At 43.7% G+C, this 23,154-nt stretch overlaps 1 protein-coding gene across 3 annotated transcripts in view; it reads left to right on the top strand.

The window, feature by feature from the left end:
• The window catches only part of LOC115384214 (tensin-like), a 69,701-nt gene that overhangs the window by 29,409 nt on the left and 17,138 nt on the right, over positions 1-23,154 (top strand). Inside the window, exons 5-18 of one of the 3 annotated variants that reach the window (XM_030086524.1) lie at positions 1,182-1,220; positions 3,215-3,256; positions 8,567-8,616; positions 9,159-9,330; positions 9,412-9,462; positions 9,539-9,661; positions 10,496-10,560; positions 10,919-11,002; positions 14,532-14,644; positions 14,723-14,783; positions 14,867-14,942; positions 15,031-15,160; positions 15,524-15,589; positions 15,668-15,793. In XM_030086524.1, coding sequence (XP_029942384.1) covers positions 1,182-1,220; positions 3,215-3,256; positions 8,567-8,616; positions 9,159-9,330; positions 9,412-9,462; positions 9,539-9,661; positions 10,496-10,560; positions 10,919-11,002; positions 14,532-14,644; positions 14,723-14,783; positions 14,867-14,942; positions 15,031-15,160; positions 15,524-15,589; positions 15,668-15,793 — 1,198 coding nt within the window. Of the gene's footprint in view, positions 1-1,181; positions 1,221-3,214; positions 3,257-6,866; positions 7,014-8,566; positions 8,617-9,158; positions 9,331-9,411; positions 9,463-9,538; positions 9,662-10,495; positions 10,561-10,915; positions 11,003-14,531; positions 14,645-14,722; positions 14,784-14,866; positions 14,943-15,030; positions 15,161-15,523; positions 15,590-15,667; positions 15,794-23,154 lie in introns of those variants that run through there. The other 2 variants (XM_030086526.1, XM_030086525.1) reach the window with 2 other exon arrangements.

The raw sequence follows: 23,154 nt of genomic DNA, 5'->3' as shown, positions 1-23,154 counted from the left end.
CCGTATTAGTCCGGCTTTCGGCTGCTCCGGCCATATATGGATGACGCCTTGCTTTGCTGCTCGATTGGATCTAGTACTGAGATTTTCTCTCCATCAGCGGGCGCCGCATGATGGGTGCACGGTGGCGTTTGTTTCCCTTCAGATAGTTCAAGTGTTGGTGGCCGGACGCCGAGACTCAAAGTGATATCATTACCCTCCCGACTCTCAGATCGATGCCGGACGGAGTCGTCTTCGGGACATTCGCAGGTGTTTTCTAGAAAAGAACAGCACCCCCTGTCAGCTGTAAATAAAGGCAGATGCTCCTGCTACGGCACCCTGGGGCCAGTGGGACGCCAGACACTGATATGACTGTTGGTATCCAGAGCAAGCATGGACCGACTTGCTTGGAGCGTCCAAACTTTCTCTGGTTTATTGGCTGCCTTGCTAAAACACGTCCATGCTGGACACGTTCTCATGTTTCCAGTGTTGCGTTGGAGGAATCAGCACGCTGATCAGTCACCGACAGAAAGCGCCGGGTTATCCCACCGCTGTATCCCGATACGTTTGATGATAGCGTCGCGAACTCAAAGAGTCTTTTGTTTTCCCGGGGCAACCTCATTACGGCGGCTTCCTTCCTGCCCGCGTCTGCCGTCCACAGATAGCGTGCTCTTCACTTCACCGTTCGTAAACATCCGTCAGCTTCGCGGCACGTCGGCCCACGGATTTCATTTGACATGCTGTTTACCTGCACGCAGTCGAGTAAATGCAATCAGATTGCGGTCGCAGGAGTCTGTTTATGCATCGTAATCAGTGATTGGGCAACACAGACGATTAGGAGCCACGCTCGCCTCCCGCCGACGCTTTGTGCAGACGGTCCAGGCAGCTGAATTACCTCTTGATGCCCCTAACTGCTATTTAAAGATTCCTCACGCGTAGCATCGCAATATCAGGAAATCAATACCTGTCTAAGTTTGAGCTGACAGTATAATTAGGGGCAGGAGGGACACTGTTGCTGGGAAGAATGGTAGCAGGTACTGGTCCTGGATCTCACTCCTCTGGACCCATGTGTTTTTGTCCACTGATCACCTTTTGGCCTTGAATCTTGACAACAGCTGAGTGGAAGATGTGAACACCTTTGGTCCCTCGTCCATTTTTTCCCCTCTATCAGCTGATTTAATGTGTTTTCTTTTCTTCATCTCCAGGTCACCACGTCATGTCAAACAACTACCAACTATGAGCTGGTGAGTAAACCGTGTTCACGCTAATGTTTGCCTTATATTTGCAAGCGTCTCGCAGGTCTTTAATCATGCAAATAGCAGCTCTTGTTGGATGAAGATTCAAAGGTTTTCTAGTCTTGGACTCAACTGGAGGTGGAAGTCGTGAAGGTGGCGTTGGTTCTTCAGCTGGCGGAGTTTTGGGTTGCTTGTTGTTGTTTTATCTCGTGGTCAAATTCGGACTAAATGCTGTGGGTCTTCTTCTCATACAAAAAAAATCTGCTGTGTGAAAGCCTAGATCAGGCCAGTTTCTGTGGATTTTCTCTCTGAAGTTTTCAGAAAATTATATGTTAAACACTGTTTAGCGTGTTGTTATCTTTGAAATTATTTTTGTTTCAAAAGACTCTTGAGTAAAATGATTAAAATGGATACAGGATAAGATAGATAGATAGATAAAAAATAAATAAATAAATAAATAAATAAATAAATAATGAAATGAATGAATGAATGAGAAAAAGTACAAATATTGTTAGGAGGAAGATTGGCTAAAATAAAAAGCTGGATTGCCAAAACAAGTGAAATTGTCAAGAATGGAACAAAAACTAGTTGAGAAGTTAAAATGGCTGAAATTGCAAACATGACGACAGTTTTTCCATTTTAAATTTTAATATTTTGTCATAGAAAATAATCAAAAAAGGTTAAAACGGCTAAAAAAATGGTTAGAAAAGCTAAAACAGCAAAATTAATTCTATTTTATAGTCATGAATCGTCATGAATTTACGTTTTGTGAATCTCAATAAGTATCTTTATAACCATGTGATCTTCTATGATTGGATGTGTTTTGTGGCTCTAGAAGAGTTTTATTTAGTGGAAAACGACAACAAACATCTCTTTTGATGTGAAAGGCCTGCTCTCTTGACTCAAGACGCCACCTTGTGGTGCAATCATGTATTTCACGATCGAGCAGGAAGATGCAAAGACCCGGGATTGTTGTTTTTTTTTCTTGTTTGGCACATTATTGGCTTGTCACTTAGTTGTAATCTGTATTTTCGCTATGATTTTTCCTCATTCTGTTGCGTTTCGAACAATGTACAAGTCACTGTTTTGATCCGTTCGTCATTGTTTTTCTTTTTTCTTTTTTTTTTTGGCGCTAGCTTCAATCTGCAGGCGCGCTGTTGTATTTCTTGGCCTGCGATCACAACCTGCAGATAAGTGGGAACATGTAGTGCTGCTGGCCGGCGTGCGAGGCGGCGGAGGAAGCCGCAGTCGGAGTGATTATTCCGCTTCCCTCTCGGTGCTTTTTTTTTTTTTTCTGCTTTGTGGGACAGAATGTGATTTATGCGCTGCGACACCGAGACTTGAGTCATTTTCATTTTAATGAGCTTGAAATTGGAGTTTTTATTCACTCCCATAAAGAACGCCGGCTCAGCAAATGTTGGGTCATGATTAGAAAACTGGCGGGAGCAGCAATTTGATCGTCCTCCCGATTCCCGTCTGCGTTCTTATAGAGCGGAATGAAGAGCGGCTCGTCCCGTTTTTACATTTTTTTAAGATTAACTACCAGTGATATGACCAAATTAGGGACATTCCCAGCTACAGTAACTACTCTCCACTTATTTACTTTGGGCTCAGACTCCTTAAATCACCGCTGCAGCTTGTTAAACAGTCCCCGGGATTTGTTTACAGAGCTCACATCGGCCCGAGACGCCGCACTTAAACTCAGTCAGGAGATTTTCCTCGCCGCATGGATCGCCGCCAGGATCCGTCGACACACATTCACACATCCACCGCCCCCCTACGTCTCAATGGAGGCCGCTCTGCGTGGGAAATTTTGAGTGAATGGAGCGAAACTGTAGCTCAAAATTGGTTATTGAGACAGGTGAAGGTCATGGACGATACATGGGGGATAAAAACTTCACCTAACTCATCTTTTTTTTTTTATCTCACCAGCGTTGTTTCTTCCTCCATAAGTGGGAGAAACAACGTCTAACCCGCTGACTCTCTCTCACTTCTCTCTCCAGCCTCCCACTCCTCAGCTGCCATTAAAGCATGTAGATACACCGGTAAGTGGCGCCTCTTCTCTTCCGTGTTCATCGCCAGGAAGACATGCTTTAGGCTCCATTCGCAAAAAAACCGTGCGGCAGACAGTATGGTGATTTCCTCTGGTCGCATACTTCTCTGCACGTTTCTTTGTTCCGTCAACTGCATAACAAGGTTGGGTTGATTACTTGACAAAAAAAGATTTGGTTTTCCCAGTCCGGTGTGGAAGAATCTCGCCCCGATTCTGAACCCTGCTGCCGATATCAGCGTCTCGGACCCCGTTGAAGTGAAACTTCGAGTGAATCCGCGATCGAACTCGCCTCAAAGCCACTCTGTCAGGGTGCAGAGATACCCATAATGCAACAGCTATAATGTTTTTAGGTAATTTCACTGAATTTGTGCCAATAGAATAGGTTTCATGTAGCCATTTCCGGATAGTAATTTTCCAGTTTTTTTGCGAAAATATTAGTTTTAATCGCATTAATCGCGATGAATTCATTGAGGGCTGTCGACGATTAATGTTTAAAATTGCGATTAATTGCAGAATTAAGGTTAGAGTTGGCTCAAAGAAAAGAAATAGTAGGTAAAACTCCTTTTAGTGTCAATGAGACATTGTTTTTTTGTCACTGTGCAGCACAGGTGCATTATGGGACATTGTTTTTTTGTCACTGTGCAGCACAGGTGCATTATGGGACATTGTTTTTTTTCACAGGTGCATTATGGGACATTGTTTTTTTCATCCCTGTGCAGTACAGGTCCATTATGGGAAATTGTTTTTTCATCCAGTAGAGGTGCATTATGGGACATTGTTCTTTCATCCAGTACAGGTGCATTATGGGACATTGTTTTTTCATCCCTGTACAGTACAGGTGCATTTTGGGACATTTTTTCATCCAGTACAGGTGCATTATGTCACATTATTTTTTCATCCAGTACTACAGTACAGGTGCATTATGGGACATTGTTTCTTCAGGCGCATTATGAGGATTAGATTCTTCATTTGAAGCTTGAAAATGTTCCAAATCTCCTCCTGCGGCCGTTGATGTTCTCAACTGTTCAACGCCAAAAGAGAAAACGGGACTGACCTGCCCTTGAGCATCTCACGTGTTTGATGGTTTGAGGATTTTTTTGAGCGTTTCCTGATGTGAAACTGATAAAACCATATTTGTGCTTTAAAGTGGTGATTTTGTGTTCATGAAAAGTTCAGATATGATGCAATTATTCATGATTAAATGTGATCAGATTTGCAATTAATCAGTTTAATCTTTGTTAATCAATTGACAGCTCTAGAAAATCTAGATTTCTAGTTTTTCATGATGACACTGCAGTGAGCCGACCTTTCCCACTGGGCTGCAGAAGGTGGCAGCACCACACTGCACCGAGCAAGGACCTGTTCCAACTGAATACGTTTCCATGGATTTCATTAAAGACGATCTTATTGTTTGCACATCCAGGTGCACTCAAAAGAAAAGATTCACTGGATGAACACAATCAAATGTGTGCAGGATTTCTATCCAATATATATATATATATATATATATATATATATATATATATATATATATATATATATATATATATATATATATGTGGCCCCAATTCCAATCAAATACATCTATACATGACAATATATTTGAGGTTGTCCAACTTGTTTTATTCCTTTAGATCCAACCATAACTGAATTATTCTGTGTAAACCAATATAACTGAGTTAGTCTACTCATTTTATGTCAAATAAATTGGCCGCCCTCTTGTAAGTAGCTAAAATAGTTCGTTTTTGTTGAACTTTAATATTGTGATTTTTGGGAAATACAGTACTGCCATTACCCATGTAGACTGATAAACCACAAAAACAATGTTTACATCTTGAATATCTCATCCCAAACTCCCATGATGCATTGCAGCATTACCACCACTGCAGAACGCCCATTCAAACATATTCATTTTGAGTTGAAGAGCGGTTACAGGGGCCACATTCCTGAAACATATTTAGGTTTCGTTGGATATAATCTGCTTTACTTAGGAAAAATAAATGTTAATGCGTCAACTTTAAGAGGGGCTTGAATCTGTTTTTTGAGTCGAGACCTGTTTTCTCTAATATTTTTGCTGCGTACCTCTGAAGAGCTGCAGAGACGCTCGCAGATGGTCCCGGCGATCGGTGCCAGGGCCTGGCCCGAGCACAGACGCGCATGTTCTGCTCTGAGATCGCGGGAGCGTGTAGTGTGTGTGTGTGTGTGTGTGTGTGTGTGTGTGTGTGTGTGTGTGTGTGTGTGTGTGTGTGTGTGGGGGGGGGGGGGGGGGGGGGGGGGGGGGTCTCCAAGAAGGCAGGCTTCCAGACAAATGAGAGCAGGAAGGGGGGGATGAAAGCTGCCGCTAATGTAAAAGGAAAACAGTTTACTCGAGCCGTCGTGCTCTAAAAGCAGCTCGTTTTCCCCAGAAAGTGACACCGATGTGTTTTTGTTTTTTTTCTTCCCTCTGTTTGCGTCGGAGTGTTTAGAAAGGCGGTGACTCAGAGCGGGATTATAAACACAGATCAGTGTGTGTGTATGTGTGTATGTGTGTGTGTGTGTGTGTGTGTGTGTGTGTGTACACACACCGGCTCCAAAAAGAGATTAATGTGCAAACTGTGCCGTCACACCGAGGGAAGGAAACGAGGATCGACTCTGATTTCTATCAATTCCTGCAATATTCTGCTTTATTTCAAAGGAAACCTTCACTGTAATGCAGTGGATGTATTCAGTTTATGGCAGATAATTCAATCTGATATTAGCTAAAGAGTCTTAAAGGGAAATTCACAACACTATCGATGCATATTTTGTGTATTTAGAGCCTTTTGAAGCTGTAATTACAGTTTGTATGGCTGAATAAATTCAATTAATTTCCTTAAATAAGTGAAATGGAGGCTGATCTGGAAGTTGTGTGTTGGGATTGCAGCAAATCTGAATAAATTAAGTACTGGAATGTTTAAATTCACACATAAACAGGAGTTTTGAACACATTAAAAACACACGGTCATGTTAGAGCAGTGCCAAACATAAGGCCCGTGGACCAAAACCGGCCTCCAAACTAATTTAAATGAGTTTCAGGTGGATTGTTTCATTTTAAAATTCACTGTATTATCCTTAATCAAAGCTTGAGCCATCTGTTTGGATCACAGCGTCTCTGGGTGAATGACGTCGGGGGCGTTTCGCGTTCGTTTCACTGGAAATTCACACATAAACACCAGTGTTTTGAACATGTTAGTCATCGGACTAAACTCAGAGCAGGGCAGAGGGTTGAATCTCACAGCTGCTGCAGTCGTGACGCCCCTCATGAACATCGTTATACCATCCCTGATCCAGATCTCTCATTTATAGCCTTTTGTCAAAGCATTGATGGTCCATCGCGGCCATTTTTTTTTTTGGATTTCTAATCACTTCTTGGCTCTCAGAAGCATGGAGGAAATATGTGGACAATCATCCCGAAGCCACAGAAGGCATGGGAAAAAAAAGAAAGGGAGTGGAGAAGGGGAAGTCAGGAATAATGAGAGATAATGAGAGCGAGGGAGGAGTGGATGTGGAGAACAGGGAGGGAGGAGGGAGGGAAAGAAAGGGAGGGAAGACGCATCGTGATCATCAGTTCGGAGCATCGTTCCTTTCTGCGAGCATGGAGATTCGTCTCGTCTCGACTCTGTCGGAATAGCGGGGATTCTCCCATCATGCCTCTGGGCAGCTCCGTGCGGAGGCACCTCGCCCACCTGCGCTCGTCCTGGAGGTGGAGCGCAGGTTACCTGCTGGGCAAGGTAGGCCACGCCCACCAGCTCCAGCCAATCAACACCGCGTACCGACCGGATGAAAGTCACTGTCCTGTGATTTGCAGTCTCAATTCTTCTGCTAATATTACATTCATTGAAGTTTTTCAGTTCAAGGTAATGACAGAAACTGAAAAATAAGGTTTGATTCTGATCATTTTCGCAATCCAAAATCTCTTTTTTTTTAAAGAAATAACTTTTTTTAATCAATTAAAAACATTTAAAAAAAACACAAATATTTAAATATTTTATTTTTTATATTTTATCTGCCTTTGACACAAGCATGCTCTTCATATTTCCAAATGGATAAGATCATTTAATGTGCTTTTCACATATTAAGCAACATAAATATGTTGTCAAACATGCAATTCTTTACACATATTGACATAAATATGTATGTAAATACAGTATATATGCTTAAATACATCCACATACATATGCATATATATATAGATATGCTAGATATGTTGCTTTTATATGCTTCAGCATGTTGTTTTTTCAAGAAATACACAATATTTCACGTCGGAATCGACCAGTTTGAGTAGTTTTCTCAAAAATTGGTGTCTGATAAACAAAAGTGAGGGTCTGAATTGACATGAATACAATCAGGAATTGACTCAATTTACATATTTAATGGACATAAACAGAGATGGATTGCTCAAATTCACTGCTTTCGTCTGTTTTTATGTTCCTACAAAAGCTAATTATTGGAAATTATTGGATTTTTTCATTACTAGTTTTTACCTTTACCTTAAATCTTAAATAGCTAAAAAGACAAAACTGAGAGCTATACATAGAGAACTTCATATTTTTTGTCTCCTGTTCACAGAAGTGAAGAGTCGACCGCTGCGTCCGGTTGTATATATTTCTCTGTAAATGAACCTCGGCGCTGGGATACCCGCCTGTTCACCTGCTGATTGACTTTCATTTATGCGTCGGCGGCGCTACGGGCCGGCAGATTGCCACCGCGATGCGAAACATAGCGGCGCAACGCCCTCCGAACCGCGAACATGCTGTTTCACTTTGCTAACACCGCCGTCCGCTGGCCGCCTGGCATCTGCTTCCTGTCAGGCTCTCGGTTTCTGTTTTTTTTTTTCAGGAGGGGGGTGGGGGATTAGCCTCATCTGCTAGAGATGTGCGTTTAACCTTGATTACAGACGAGCCTTGCCAACATTACCAGTGACGATACGCTGTTGTACCGTCGTTTCGTCGGATGCCTCCATCTTTCCTGACATCTTCTCGCTGTGGCCAACTGACTGTAGCATGTACTATTATGCAGCGATTCCTCAACGTTCCCTCTCGTGCTAGAAATAATCCAAGTCAAAGCCTTGACGGAACAAAGTCAAGACTCTCTCTTTGTCTCATCTCTCTCGTCCTCTCTTCCTCTTCACTTCATTGACATTCTCTTCAGATCAGCTCCGTCAAAATTGCAATCCAGTAACATCATCAGGCTTTGACCTTTGCTTATGAGTTATTTTCTCTCCCACCCTTGTGTGTGTGTGTGTGTGTGTGTGTGTGTGTGTGTGTGTGTGTGTGTTCGCCAGGGATCGACAAGATCCTGCAAGAGCGTGGAGATAAGGCGAAAGCAGTCCCGGTAAGTCGCCTGAAAAATCCACCGATTCCACCAGGAGAAAGATTCAGTAATAATTCATTTCTTCAAACTGCGACTGGAGAGTCGTTTTTTTTCAAAGTTTAATCACTCGACAAAAGCCGACTGCCCTGCCGGATTTACTGTATGCCGAACACTCAATAAACCCGAACGCTGTTTGGCAGGAGGAGCGAGTTGCGTAATTTCCGAAGGGGTCAAGTCAACAAAGTGGAGAAGCGCTGTAAATCTGCTCCTTTCCACGAAATACCAGCGGCACGAGTTTATATTTCCATCAAGTGGATGTTTTCGATGAACTTTTGCTGTTAGTCCTTGGAATAAATCAGAAAGCTCCACTTGTGTTTGGAGCCTGGACCTCACATGTCGGTGTCCGGAATCCACCGATGAGTGCCTGACAAGATCTAAGATACTAGAGACTGTACGTCTTCTGCTTTGGGCCAGCGGCAGGAAAATATCGTAGACGTTCCGATGGTCCAAAGTTCTCTATGTTCTTTTGCCAGACTACAGTCTTCCCCTTTGTGCCCCTCCAGGAGTCAGAGCGTGGTCCCGGCCATGGAGGAGAGCTACGAGGTGGACCTGGTCTACATCACGGAGAGGATCATCTCCGTCTCGTTCCCTGCCGGCGCCGAGGAGCGCAGCTACAACGCCAACCTCAAGGAGGTGGCGACCATGCTGCGCTCCAAACACGGCGAGCACTACCTGGTGAGGGACGGACCCTGACGGGCTGCCAGACCCGGCAGGTCCTCTCAGAGCAGTCACGCTTCGATCGGTTTGTCTTCTCAGGTGCTGAACTTGAGCGAACAGAGGAACGACTTATCGAAACTGAATCACAAGGTAAAAATTTTGACATAAATCTGTGTTCTTGATGGGTTTCAAAGACTCAAAGCGAGGCTTGAATAAATGTTCCCAGGTCTTCGAGTTCGGCTGGCCGGACCACCACGCTCCAGCGCTGGACAAGATCTGCAGCATGTGCAAGGCCATCGACACCTGGCTCAACGGAGACCCCCGCAACGTGGTGGTGCTGCATAACAAGGTCATTCAAAGAATGAAGAAAGAAACAGAATGCAGGAAACTTACCTTATTTCTATTAAATGTTTTAAATTGTGTGTATTATTCTTATTCTCATTCTGATTAGAAGTAGCAGTAATATTGAATAAATATGATTCTTTCCTATTTTTACCAGGATTATTTTTACTTTTTTATCCAGGTTTGTATTTATTTTAGTGGTGAATTACAGTTAAATTAAATGGATTTCTTTTTTCTGGCTATTGTTTTGTTTTTCCCCCCCAAATATTTAATTTGTGAGAAATATTTGTTTATTTATTTATTTTTTATTTATTTTTCTTATATTAAGATTATTTATGTTTTTACAAAAAATTTCTGCAAATTAACAATGTACATTAATTTTCTGGTGAATCACAGGTAAATTAAATGGATATTTATTTACATTTTTTTGTTTATTTGTTTTGCTAATTTGCCATGGCTATGCTGCTTAAGAACAATCAAAATTGTTTATTTATTTATTTATTTATTTATTTATTTATTTATTTATTTATTTATTTATTATGTTTGTGTTTGTTGGTAGGCTCGGTAGGCTATTTTTTTTAATCATTGTTTTATTTCTGCACAGTTGCAATAAAAAAAATGTTTTCTTTTTTTTTTTTTGAGTGCAAGCCATGGTATTTGTGTCCAGACACTTCTTCATCCAAGGTCGTGGGATGCTCATCCCACAAGTTACGCATTCATCTAAATTCACAGTTGCATCAACAATTAGCCTCAAATGCATATTTTTCCACTGTGGGAGGAAACATGATGAGCCGTTTCATGATCACGGCCACAAATATCTGTCATTGCTTCTGTGTTGCAGGGGAACCGAGGTCGAACCGGGGTGGTGGTGGCTGCGTACATGCACTACAGCAACATATCGGCAAGGTATCGATCATGTTTCCATCAACAAAAAGTCTGTCAGTGTTGAGAAACTGCAGTGAGAGTGCTTTTTTTTCTGTCAAATATTCCTCCCCTGGAGGTTTTCTGAGGACAGGAGCAACAATCCATCAAAGCCTTGAAAATTAAACACGGGCTTGTTTTTTCTGGCTTGGTGGGAAGTAACTGTTTTTTCAATGCAACCAGATGTTAATAGGAGGGATGAAGCCAAGATGACTTGCGAGTCCTTTCAAAAAAGCTCTCACGCTGCAGGGTTTTCCAAAACAAAGGCTTCTGTTGTTGATCTTTTTTAATCTGCTGAACACTCACAAAACAAATGACAACCGTGTGATTTTGTGTTAAGCAGTGCTGATCAGGCGCTGGACCGGTTCGCCATGAGACGCTTCTACGAGGACAAAGCACTTCCAGTGGGACAGCCGTCACAGACCAGGTGAGGGCTCACCTGGGATGGTTCATCACATCAACACAAAATGTCTCAGAACCTCATTTAGCCATCTGAATTCCATCAAACGTCTTCAAGACTTATGACTCTGGGCAGGCATTATGAACACTTTTCCTGAAAGGTTACATGCAGCTGTGTGATCGACCAATTGTCTATCCATCCATACAACCGGCCATCTGACTGACCGACCAATCATGCAACAAACTAATCAACCAACAAGCAACCAACAACTGTCCATTCAGCCATCCAGTCATCAAAATAACTGACCGTCCAAACAGCTGACATTACAACCGATCAGCTGACCAACCGACTATGCAACCAAGAGATCAACAAACGAGCAACCAATCAACTGTCCATCGACTGACCATCTGACTGACTATCTGACTAACCGACCCACCAACCACCAACAAGCCAATCAACAAACAAGCAACCAGCCAAATGTCCATACATCCATCTGACAGGCCAACAGACCAACCAACGGATCATCTGACGGACTGACCATTTGACAGATCAACCATTAAACCAACCAACAAGCAACCAACCAACTGTCCATCTGGCCATGAATCCAGCTGACCAATCAGTGAACCATCCAACTGATAGACCATCTGACTGACCATGCAACAAACCAGTCAATCAACAAGCAACCAAATGACTGTCCTTCCAGCCATTTATCCAAACAACCGATCGACCAGCCATTCAACCAACTGACTGACAGACCAGCCGGCCCACCATCCCAGCAACTGACGATTTGAATGACCATCCGACAGACTGACCATCCCACCGACCACCCAACCAATTGACCAACCAACCAGTCAACCAACAAGCAACCAACCAACCGTCTATCTATCCATCCATCCAAGATAACGTTGACACTTTCCTTTTTGAAATGACACCACCAATGCATCACACAGCCTTTATTAATGCTCCAGATCATGTAAAAATACGATCAAATTAAAAAAACTTCAAATACTGAAGGATAGAAGCTATTTCTCTTTGGACGATGTCATGAAAACATGATGATGCTGGAGAGTATTGAGAGTATTTCTGTCCTTTGACCACCAGGTATGAAACAATTCAGGCTCTCAATCCATTAGAATCCCTGATTTCTGATGTGATGTTTTTTTATTGCTTTAAACTCATTAGTTTGTCAGATTTGATATGTTTACATGTTGTTCAAGTAGTTTCCAGACATTCTGTTGAACAAGAGTCTTGTTTTAATGGTTTTTTTTTATTACATTTAACATGGAGTTTTTCTCCAGTTTACTCAAAAAAATGGGTTTTCTTTGGGTATACATGCAGAAACACAAAGCTACGTTGGGAAAAGGAATCTATTTTATGTGATACTATACTCATCTTTATACTCTGAAGTTCTCTTGTTGAGTTTAGGAACTAATCTACACAGGAAATACTTCTCTTTCTATCACCAGTAGTAGCAATTTGAACATGGAGAAGCGATCTATTTTGTCTGTCTGAAGGTTTCCACTGGGCTCTCATGGGAGGCTTCATTCTTGTCTTTTCGGCATATCAGAGCATATTTTCCTCTAATTTGTCTCCATTTTTAGCCCGAAGCTTTAGATAACGTCCCCACGATTGGACAGAAAGCAAAACAGTGAAGTAGATTCCAAGCCAGAAGCTGGTCTAACAGATCCAGGAGGTATTTAAGCAATTCATTACTTCGGGTCATAAATCTCCTCACACCGTATTATTAGACGGTGTACTGCTAAAAGGCCTGACCCGTCACTGTCTGCACCTGAGGAGAGGATGGAGGGGGGGCGGGTCCTGATCTGAACTTCCCAGAAAGGATGAGGAGGGAAAAGGTTACAGGGAATAAACCACAGGAACATCAGGGGACTTAACACCACTTCATTTCAGCGGGTGAATTAGGAAGCCGACCATTCTTTAACAGGTCTATAGGCTTGCCCTCTGCCACCGCTGCTATTTCCTGCTTCGGATATAATTATCTCTGCCCCTGGAGTCCGCCGGTATTATGGTCTGGAATGTGTGACATTAACATCAGGAGGAGATGAGTCTTTGTCTGCCGCCGTCGTGAAAACCGAGGAATCAAATTCTGCTAATTTGTTTGGGAGACCCTGTTTATACAACAATGTTTTTAAGTCCAAATGGAAAACTTTCATCGCGTTTTGGGGGCCTGTTTACACGACAATGGTGCTGGGAGAAACTCAACGCACAACTTTTTGAAATGCTGCTACTGTGCACCTTGACCCTAATAAATAGTTCTTCTCATGCTCAGTCGTGGCTCCATCTACTGGCTACATCGTTTCCAACGTTTCTGCCATTTCAGTGTAAACTAACGTCAAAACGTTGCCATGTAAATGCGAAACTTTTCTGAAACAGGAATACAAAATCAATACATTTTCACTTGAAATGTGCAACACTGCTTTGAGACTGCTGAAGTGTGACACATTAAAGTTTAAGTACCTTTCAGTAATTCGTTTTCCGACCGTTCTATCAGAGAAACATTGACATTTACAAGAAAAACACAAACAGCAACTTTTTAAGGGCATCTATACATCATAAACATCGACTTTAAATTCAACTGTTTGCATTGTTTTGGAGATTTAATCCAGTTTTTTTGGCCAATTAAGACAAAATCTGATGATTTTTTTCTGTCAGCAGTGAAATTTCTGTTTTCAAGATACATGAACTCAATATCTGACTGTATTTATTAACAACCTCATTTCTTCGGCATCTTTAAAAAACATCTTTTTGGGGCAAAACATGCAACAATGCAATTGTTGTATAGGATTTTAGTTGTCTTGCAACAGGATTAAAACAGAAAAACCTCACCGAGAATGTCGAATTAACAAGACAGTCACAAGAAGCAAGGCATCAGCAGGCCACAGAGATTAAAAGGCCGCATGGTGACACCTCCTTATCCGGAGCCTTTAACGTTGGATAATGTTTTAATAAATGTATATCACACGCACGCAACTGCTCCTACAGGGCCCCACCTCCCCTCTGCTGCTGCTAACACGGCACCCCCGGCTCCGTCTAATTGAATTTCACAAAGTGCAAAACCATCTGGCCACTGACAGCAGAGCGAAGGGGGGGGGGGTGTCCGTGCGCTGTGTGCGAGCCCGCTGCGATCGCACAGTCAAGGTCACGTTTGGCACCATCATCATTATCATCGTTAACAACTACACCACGCTGGCTCGGCAAGCCCCCACCCCACCCCACCCCCACCTGCCCGCTGGCCTCTGTACACAACCAATTCACTCTGACATTTCAAGACTGTTTTATTGTCACGGTCGGGGGGGGGGGTTTGGCGGTGTGAACCTCGCAGGCTGGAGAGGATTTTGGTGTCTGATCCAGACGGAAGGTGTCGGCGCTCTGGCTTCCCGTTGAGTTTTCACCGAGGATACGACCGAACGCCAGGGATGTTTCCTGACCTTTTTTCTGGTGCCAGAGATGCTTCAATCGGAGCAAAACTGTGAAACAAACACACACAGGATTGTGGTCAAACTGTCGTTCATTTCGTCTTTTTCTTCGTCTGCAGATACGTCAGATACTTCAACGGCCTTCTGTCCGGACACATAAAGATCAACAACAAGCCCCTCTTCCTGCACCACGTCATCATGCACGGCATACCCAATTTCGAATCCAAAGGAGGTGAGCGGCGTCCAAAAACACTAGACTCCCAGCCGTCTTACATTCAAGTTCCTCATATCACCCCTTGTCTTTTTCCAGGCTGCCGGCCTTTCCTGAAGATCTACCAGGCAATGCAACCAGTCTACACATCTGGAATATAGTATGAGCAGTTTGATTCCAAGTTCAGTGTGTTTGAATGCTAATCCCCTCTTGGATTTTCACGACTGTCTTCTTCTACAACAGCAATGTGCAAGGCGACAGCAACACCAGTATCTGCATCACCATCGAACCCGGGCTGCTCCTCAAAGGAGACATCTTGGTGAGGATGTTTCCCGTTTGCCTTTTAATTTAAACCAAATGTATCCAGCTGTTGCTGCTTCTCACTCCTTTCCCTGCTCGCCATGTAGCTGAAGTGTTACCACAAGCGGTACAGGAACCCGACCAGAGACCAAATCTTCAGGGTACAGTTCCACACGTGTGCCATCCACGACCTCGGGGTGGTTTTCGGGAAGAGTGAGCTGGACGAGACCTTTAAAGGTGACTGATTTTCTCAATAACACACATAGTTAATGTTGTATGTCCAGTTCAATAAGGTGGTGAAAGTTCACCAGTCCTCATGAACGCAGAGATTCATCAACTTGTGCTGTTCTTCTCTATAGTTTTATAGCAAACAGGGTCCTCTGGTGGCGAGCAGAGCACATTCACACTGTTATATCAGCCCATTCAAACAACAGGATACACCAGTGGGAGTATAAAAACCAGGACTTTGATGTGGAAATGTCAAATCTGGGCTCAAATGGAAAGATTAGATACTGTTTCTGGACTCAGTATAGTGTGGAATAGAAACTCTACAGTTCTTCAACCAGATTCAGATATAGGATATTGTGTGTCTTTGTACAGATGACAGATTCCCAGAATATGGAAAGGTGGAGTTTGTCTTCTCGTACGGACCAGAAAAAATTAAAGGTAACATCTTTTCTTCTTCTTCTTCTTCTTCTTAACTGTGTTTAAACCTGGTTACATGTCGGAACCTGTGCTCCACAGGTCTGGGCCACCTGGAGAACGGACCCAGCGTCTCTGTGGACTACAACACCCAGGACCCTCTGATTCGCTGGGACTCCTACGAGAACTTTATCCAGCGCTGGGAGGAAACCACCAACGGGGAGCACGGTACGTCCGCACGTTCACAGGAAAAGCGTTCTGAGCGTCTCTCTGCTTTTCAGTTCCTGCCTGAGCGGGTTGTAAAGCCCCAACCCTCCTCTTCCTCCTCCTCCTCCTCCTCCTTAGACCTTTAAATAGCTGCTGCAGAAATAGGGGGGCGTCAGTCGCCCTGTTACCGGCCGACCCTCCCCTCTTCAGGGGGAGCTGTAACATGAAACACAAACAGCCCCGACTTTCACGAGCGCCCGAACCCACCATCCTTCACCGCCTGCGCCAGAACGTTGAGGAATTTGAAGTTTGGGCACCCTGTACAATTCCTAAACGCCCATAATTACTTTTCAAGCTCAACAAACACTAAAAGGTCTAATTTGTATCGTGTTCTCGGCACTGCTTTAAAACACATTTCAACAAAGAGCTGAAACTTTTACAGCTGTGGTGCACTGAAAACAGAAAAACTTCTGGAAACATTAAACAGGACTTTTTGGTAGAGAAGAGACGAGAACTCAAAGAGTCAAGAATTCTTTGAAGGTTCCAGAACCATGAAACATTTAAGAACTCTGAAATATTGTAGAACCCTGAAGGCTTCTAGAATACCTCAAACGTTCTCAAATTGAGGCATTCTAGAACTCAGGAACACTCTAGAACTCTGAGACATTCCAGAAACCTTTTTAACCGTTTCAGAATAATAAAAAAATCCAGAACTGTGACTCATTTTACAACTCTAGTAGCTAAAAGATCAAATATACCAAATAAATGATGCCAAATCATTAAACCTGAATTTTTTTCCTTCAAGTTTCATAGTACTAATACATTACGTTCCCATTGTCTTTATCAAGAACACTGAGGAGTCTGAAAAGAGGATAATCTGGTCAATCCTATTACTCTGGCAGAGCGAAACACATCAGATTGTCTCAGCGACGACAGGGCTCATGATCATCACTCTTAATCGTGGATGTTTGTGCAAACAGAGGGAGCGATTGGCCCTCGCTTGAGTCGGTCCTTGGCAGACATTGTCGTGCTGCATCCACTTTATATATGGGATTTTTCTTTATGGCTTCGCAAAGACCCATTTCATTTTTATGAACATCCCCAGAGAAGAGTTGCAGTAATTGCTGTGTTGAAAAAAAAAAAAAAAAAAAAAGAAAAAGGTCAGTGTGAATCGCCAGGATAGCAAGTTTGATCCTAATTGAATGGGTGGCAGAGTTCTCAGCACTCAGCAGAAAAACCTCTCTGCCAGTTTGTTCATTTCTCTAATTGCGGCGCTCCGATTCGAGGATTTGGATTTGGACATGGGGCTCTTGCAGGGACACGGTGTCTTTTTAGGGAAAAAAAACTAACTTTTGGACGTAACAGGAATGCAGCTAGTCGTGTTTTCTTCAGAGAATGCTACAATGAAGAGTGTGGAAATGGAAAAATGCTGGAATTTTCTTGCCAAAAAAGATTGACAGCTTTTGAATCGAGTCAAAAATATTTGTGGATTTGGTTTTGCTGAAACTGTCAATCACAAGAGAGAATAGATAATAGATAAATTCACATTTGGGGTTGAAGCACGGTTAGGGTTAGGGTTAGGGTTATGGGGTTTTGAGTGTGGATTAGGGATTAGGGTTATAGGGTTACAATAAAGGAGATTGTGGTTGGGGTTATAGGGTTATGGTAAAGGGGATTAGGGTTGTGGGGTTAGAGTTACGGTAAAGGGGTTTAGGTTATGGGGTTGGGGTTATGGTCAAGGGATTTAGGTTACATGTTTAGGGTTCTGGGGTTAGGGTTGTAGGGTACCGGTAGAGTTGAATGGGGTTAGGGTTATGGGGTAATAGTAAAGGGGTTTATGTTATGGGGTCAGCGTTATGGGGTTACAGTAAAGGGTAACTGGAGTTAGGGTTATAGGGGTACGGTAAAGGAGGTTGGGGTTGGGGTTGTAGGGTTATGGTTAACGGGATGGGGTTAGGGTTATGGGGTTATGGTAAAGTGGTTTAGGTTCAGGGGTTAGGGTTGTAGGGTTATTGTAAGGGGGGTTGGGGGTTATGGGATTAGGGTTATTGGAGATGGTTAGGAGGTCACTCTCCAGGTTTTAGGGTTAGGGTTTGGAGTTATGAGTGAGCATGCAGGGTCATTGGGTAGGATCTAGGGTCAGAACTTTCAGAAACAAATAATACCACCAAAATACATAATAATTTCAAATTAAAACACGTCAAATCCACTGCAATTCACATTCAGTTTTTCTCTTCTAATATAATGTGTTGGACTGCGACGTGGTCACGTTCAGTCATGTAGTAGTCATCGACGATTAAACTAGCTTAGCTTCACCGTCATGAGCGTGCAGAGGTGAAACGAGAGGTCCGAAAACTCTACAAATGTGGCTCCAAACAGGAGCTATTAGGAAAAGAAGTGCAGAACAGGAGGAGAATACAACTAGCAGCCCTGCTGAAACTGAAGTTGACGACACTGAAGCGAACACGAGGGCTATCAGGTGGCTAATTAAGCAGCGTAGCCGAAGCGTCACCGGCATTACTAGCGTTAGCAACAAACAACGCTGCATGAGTGCGCGCGTGTGCGAGAGAGAGAGAGAAAGAGAGAGAGAGAGAGAGAGAGAGAGAGAGAGAGAGAGTGAGAGAGTGAGGATGTAAGTGAGAGGGAGAGTTGCCCCTTTGTGTGTGACAGTTCGAGTGTTCTGCCTTTGCTAACTGTGGCTGACTGAATTAAACAAAAACAAAAAGACCAAGACTATTAGAAATATACCTGCTTCCTGTGGGTGTTTTTTTTTTTTTTTTTTTTTTTTTTTTTACTTTTGTCATAATGGTGGTACTTGGAAAGCCTAATTTTTTCAGAGGTGGTACTCAGTTTAAAAAGTTTGAGAAACACTGGTCTAGACTATAAAGTCAGGGTTAGGGGACAAGGAATTATGGTTAGCAAATTAGGATTTAGGATTACTGTTCAGGTTTAGGACTAAAGTTAGTGGTCACATTATGTGTAAAACCGTGTTGTCACATTTCATCCAAGTTTTATGACACTGCAATAAGACAGGTCTCAAGAATACAAAAAGGTCCTCATTCATGCTTTGTGTTCTTAATCTTATTCCATTTTTTTTTTTTTTTTTTTTTTTTTTGGGTGGAAGTTCATCTCCGACTACAAATTCCAGAACTGGAAGCACACTGACATGTGTAGCATCCCTGTCTAATTCCGCTGGGTGTAAAATTCCCATTGCTTTGTGTCCATACACCAAAATGAGCCGGATGACAGAAGGGCCTATTTTTACTCCCTTCAGCTCTGTGGACATTATTCAGTCATCAGGTATCATTTGAAGAATCCAGAGTTGTTTATCTGTCCGGGCGTTAAACGAATGTTTCATCCTCGGGTGTTGATGTCTGAATGCACTCGGGGCTCCACTGACTCATCCCCACACCATTTTTAACGGGGATCCGCCGACCTTGGAAATCCAGTCGAAGGGGGGGGGGGGACTGAATGAAAGATTTGTGTCTTTGGGCATCCCTCGCTTTTTGTGCTGAAGCCGCCGCGTTCGCCGGTATTTTTAGCCCGGCGTAAGCGCGGTCGGTGATCTGCGCCCGCCTGTAAAATTGTGTTTGTTTGTGCAGGTTTTTTTAATGTGGCATGCGGTCCTGTGTGCACCTTGTGTCTGTCGGCTTGCCTTTGCTCCACTAATAGCCCCGCGGTCTGAACACAGCTGTCGACCAGCAGGGTCAGATCAGTCGGAGAGGCCGCCGGTCGGGCAAAAAGTGTGCGTACGGCTGCGAGGAAAGCTACCTTTTAAAAAAAAAAAAACAGCAAGCGTGACATTGGGTGAGTGGGTTTAGGTTAGGGAACCTGGCAGAAACAAGTATTGCAGAAAGCTGTAAATGTCACTTCTAAGACTTTTGGAAAAACTTTGGTGTGTTTGTAGTTCTATAATGCATCAATCATTGAAAACACTTGTGTGTGTGTGTGTGTGTGTGTGTGTGTGTGTGTGTGTGTGTGTGTGGGTGGTGTGTGTGGCATACAGTAAGGCAGCGGGCCCAGTAGCAGCGCAGGCTGTCTTCCTTGTTTACCGCCCTCCTCCCATATTTGGCTGGGGCTGAGCGTTGAAACATGTCTGGAATAGCTGGATAGAGACAGACGGAGAGACGGAGATAGAGAGACGGGCACAGAGAGGTTCAGGAGTAACGGGGGAGACGCTCTCCGTTTGAGTTTTACCTTTTTTTTTTTCCAATATAAAACTGCTGATTATTGAAAGCATTAAACAGGGAGAATGAAGTGAACAAGAAGATCAGCCGACTGGTGAGTCCTTCCTTTCAAATTATTCAACTCGGCTCAAGTGCTGTCAGATCCCGATTATCATTTTAGCTTTTTTCCCCTCGAAAAACTCTCCTCTTCAGATTGTTCCGTCCGGAGATGAATGGGTGTGTTTATCTGTTTATTGCGTCTCCATGTCAACGCGGTTGCATCCTGTGCGCTTGGCGCCCATATGGTAGAAAGTGAGTCATGGAAGCCGAGCGATTTGTGTGCGGAACATTTTACGAGCGGGCTGCAATTTGGGTACACCAAAACTATGAGGGACCTCGGGGCTGGTCGAGCTTCACGGCCGCTCCGGAGAGCTCGGCTCGGATGAAGTTCCTCTCCGAGAAGACCGGTTTGTCCAGGGATGAGGTTCAAGTGCGAGTTATTGAATAGGAGACGTTTGAATGGTAAAGACAAGTGCAGACGGAACGTAGTCCTGCGTGATCACATAATGCTTCTGGTTAGACCTCTTGCTGACAGCGCTGTGAGCTGCAGCAGCAGGTTCAAATCCCAGCCCTGGGAACCCCGCTGAGTCCCTCCTCATCCCTTAATGCCGCTTTTCTCCTACTGTCTGCGGAGATGTCTCCATGCGGCCTTACTTACCGTCTCCGTGTCTGTCCTACTGTCATTTCGTAAGCCGGCGTCTTTATTCGGTGTCTTCTAAAACAAAAAACATAACTGGTCTTTGTCAAAACTCAGAAGCATTCGCAAGGAGTCTGTGTTGAAATACCTGCTATCAGGTTTCGAATACGTTGCGTGAAAGCTGTCAAAGATCCGTTGACGACAGATTGACACGCGCGATCCTGACAGCTATGCATCCTCATGAGTAAAGCAGATGGATAGAGAGAGGGAAGAAGAGACGCCACCTGCCCCGATGTGAACCTGCTGCCGTTCGTTTCTCTAAAATACCACAGAAAAAGTTTGCATCAGAACTGAGCTGAGATTTTAGTTCAGGAGCCACAAGCAGCCCAGTTTGGTCTTGAATGAGCCACACAGGTAAAATTGTACCATAATAACCTTTGAATTTTTTGACTTTACCAGGATACTTGATTAAACCGAACAATTCCGAACCAAAAATGGTGCAAAAATACAATGAAATGTCAAAAAAGGAACCTGGCTTTAGATCCGCAGAGTTTTCTTTAGAGCTGACACGAATCAGACGGTTGACGGACAGACGGACGGACGGGTGGGTGACATCATCATGAAAAGCAATCTCGGAGACGGACACCGATACGGTCGCGTCACCGCCAGCTCTGGCAGCCGGACGCCGACAGACAGACAGACGAGGCCAATATAAAACCGCCGCCACTTCCCTTTCACACGCCGGCGCTTTATCAGCGATCGTCAGTCATGACTGAAACTCATGTGACGGCGGTCTTAAAGACAAACCAAGCAGTTGTCAGTCAAACCCCCACTGGCATGCAGACTGCCCGTCGTCCCGATTCGGAGAAAGCCGTAAAAGCCAATGCCGTATCCCGACATCGTCGCATGTCTGTTTCTGCATGCTTGTGCGTGTGCAGACCTGCGCGTCTAATGCATAATGAGGATTCTGTGACACGGCGTCTAAGATTAGAAGTTAAAAAGCGTGTTTAGATAAAGAGGAAGGCTGGTCTGGGAGTCGGAGCGGCGCGTTGGATGTCGTCATTTATAAATAAAGGTGAATTATTTACAACTCGGGGCGAAACCACAAAGCAGGTCAGCTTTGGTGTGAGATACGTGAGTCTAAATGCAGTCACGGTTTTGTGGCGTCAGGACTGGATAAATTCAGTTCATGGGTGTTTCTCTGCGGCCGCCATCTTGGATGGGTCTCTGCTTCTGCTTCTATTGATGAAAATTAACTCAGTGGATTATTAAGTAATTTTCCTGCAGTCTGGTTAAAACTGCACTAATCATGTATGCCCCCTGGAGGATCAGACCATTATTACACCCAATTAAAGCAAAAACTATTGTTCTCCAAAACAAAGCCAATCAATCTCACATGCATGTTTTTGGACTGTGGGATGCTAACATGCAGAATTCCTCCCCTTCCTCCACGATGAGCTACTTTGTGGTACACCACTCTGATTTTCCTCCTTGTAGATTTAGCATTATTTCGCTTCCCACAAACGAACTCTTGGTCCGCCACATTGTTCTTCTCTGGTTTGCCTCCCAGGTCTGAACTCATCTTCCTCTCATTGGTGACCCTCCTTTCCTTTAAGAGCGATACCCGCCATATGGTCCCTTTAAATCCCGCGTGCGGGAGTTAGGTGTGTTTAAAATGGGTTTGGCCTCTTTTATAAGTTCAGAGAGTCGCCCTCACCCTAAAGTTTCCACCATTTAACAGGTTTTAAAAGTAGGCGTTTCCGATGGAAAAAGCCAGCTATACGTTCGCATCACGCCGTCGGCGTGTTGACAGTTGGGTCACCCCAATCGCCCCGCCGCCCCGTCTTAATCCGAAATGTACCAACTATGTATATAATCCACATCCCAGCTGGACCATTCGGTCCGACGAGTAGATGGGTTTTTAGCACATTGTCTATTTATAATAAAGTGTCGGCCACAGGTGTTTAAATGGCTTTTTAATTGCTTACGGTGTCGCAACGAGACACTTTAGTGAACACTTTAGAGGATACAGGCAAGATGCAGATGTGTGTGTGTGTGTGTGTGTGTGTGTGTGTGTGTGTGAGCAATGCCTTTGGCACTTTCACAAGAAAGGAAAGCACCTGTCACACAAGAGAATACACAGCACGCACATTTATATCTGCGTTTGTGAGACTTGGACTAAGTTTATCTACAAACCTGACGTACCTTTTGACTAAACACCCAGGGAGGAATGATGCCACGTTACTCAAGTCGTTACCTACTTAATGTGAGCCGGGCGTCGGTGACTCAACCGGTCTAATTTGAGTCCCGCTGCAGCTATTCACTGACACCAGGAGACAGCTATTTCTTCTATTCGGTTGGGAGGCTGCCTGTTTGTGTCATTCCTAATTGGGATCTTTGGCTGGCAATTTTTTTTTTTTTTTTTTTCAGGTATGTTGATGTAGATGGAGGAGTTAAAAAGCAGGTCATTTCTTATCTGCATGTCAGAACACTGCGGTCATGCATGCTTGAAGGTTATT

Source organism: Salarias fasciatus (assembly GCF_902148845.1).
Source record: "Salarias fasciatus chromosome 23 unlocalized genomic scaffold, fSalaFa1.1 super_scaffold_20, whole genome shotgun sequence".
Classification (NCBI taxonomy): domain Eukaryota; kingdom Metazoa; phylum Chordata; class Actinopteri; order Blenniiformes; family Blenniidae; genus Salarias; species Salarias fasciatus.
This window is presented reverse-complemented; position numbering and strand designations above follow the sequence as displayed.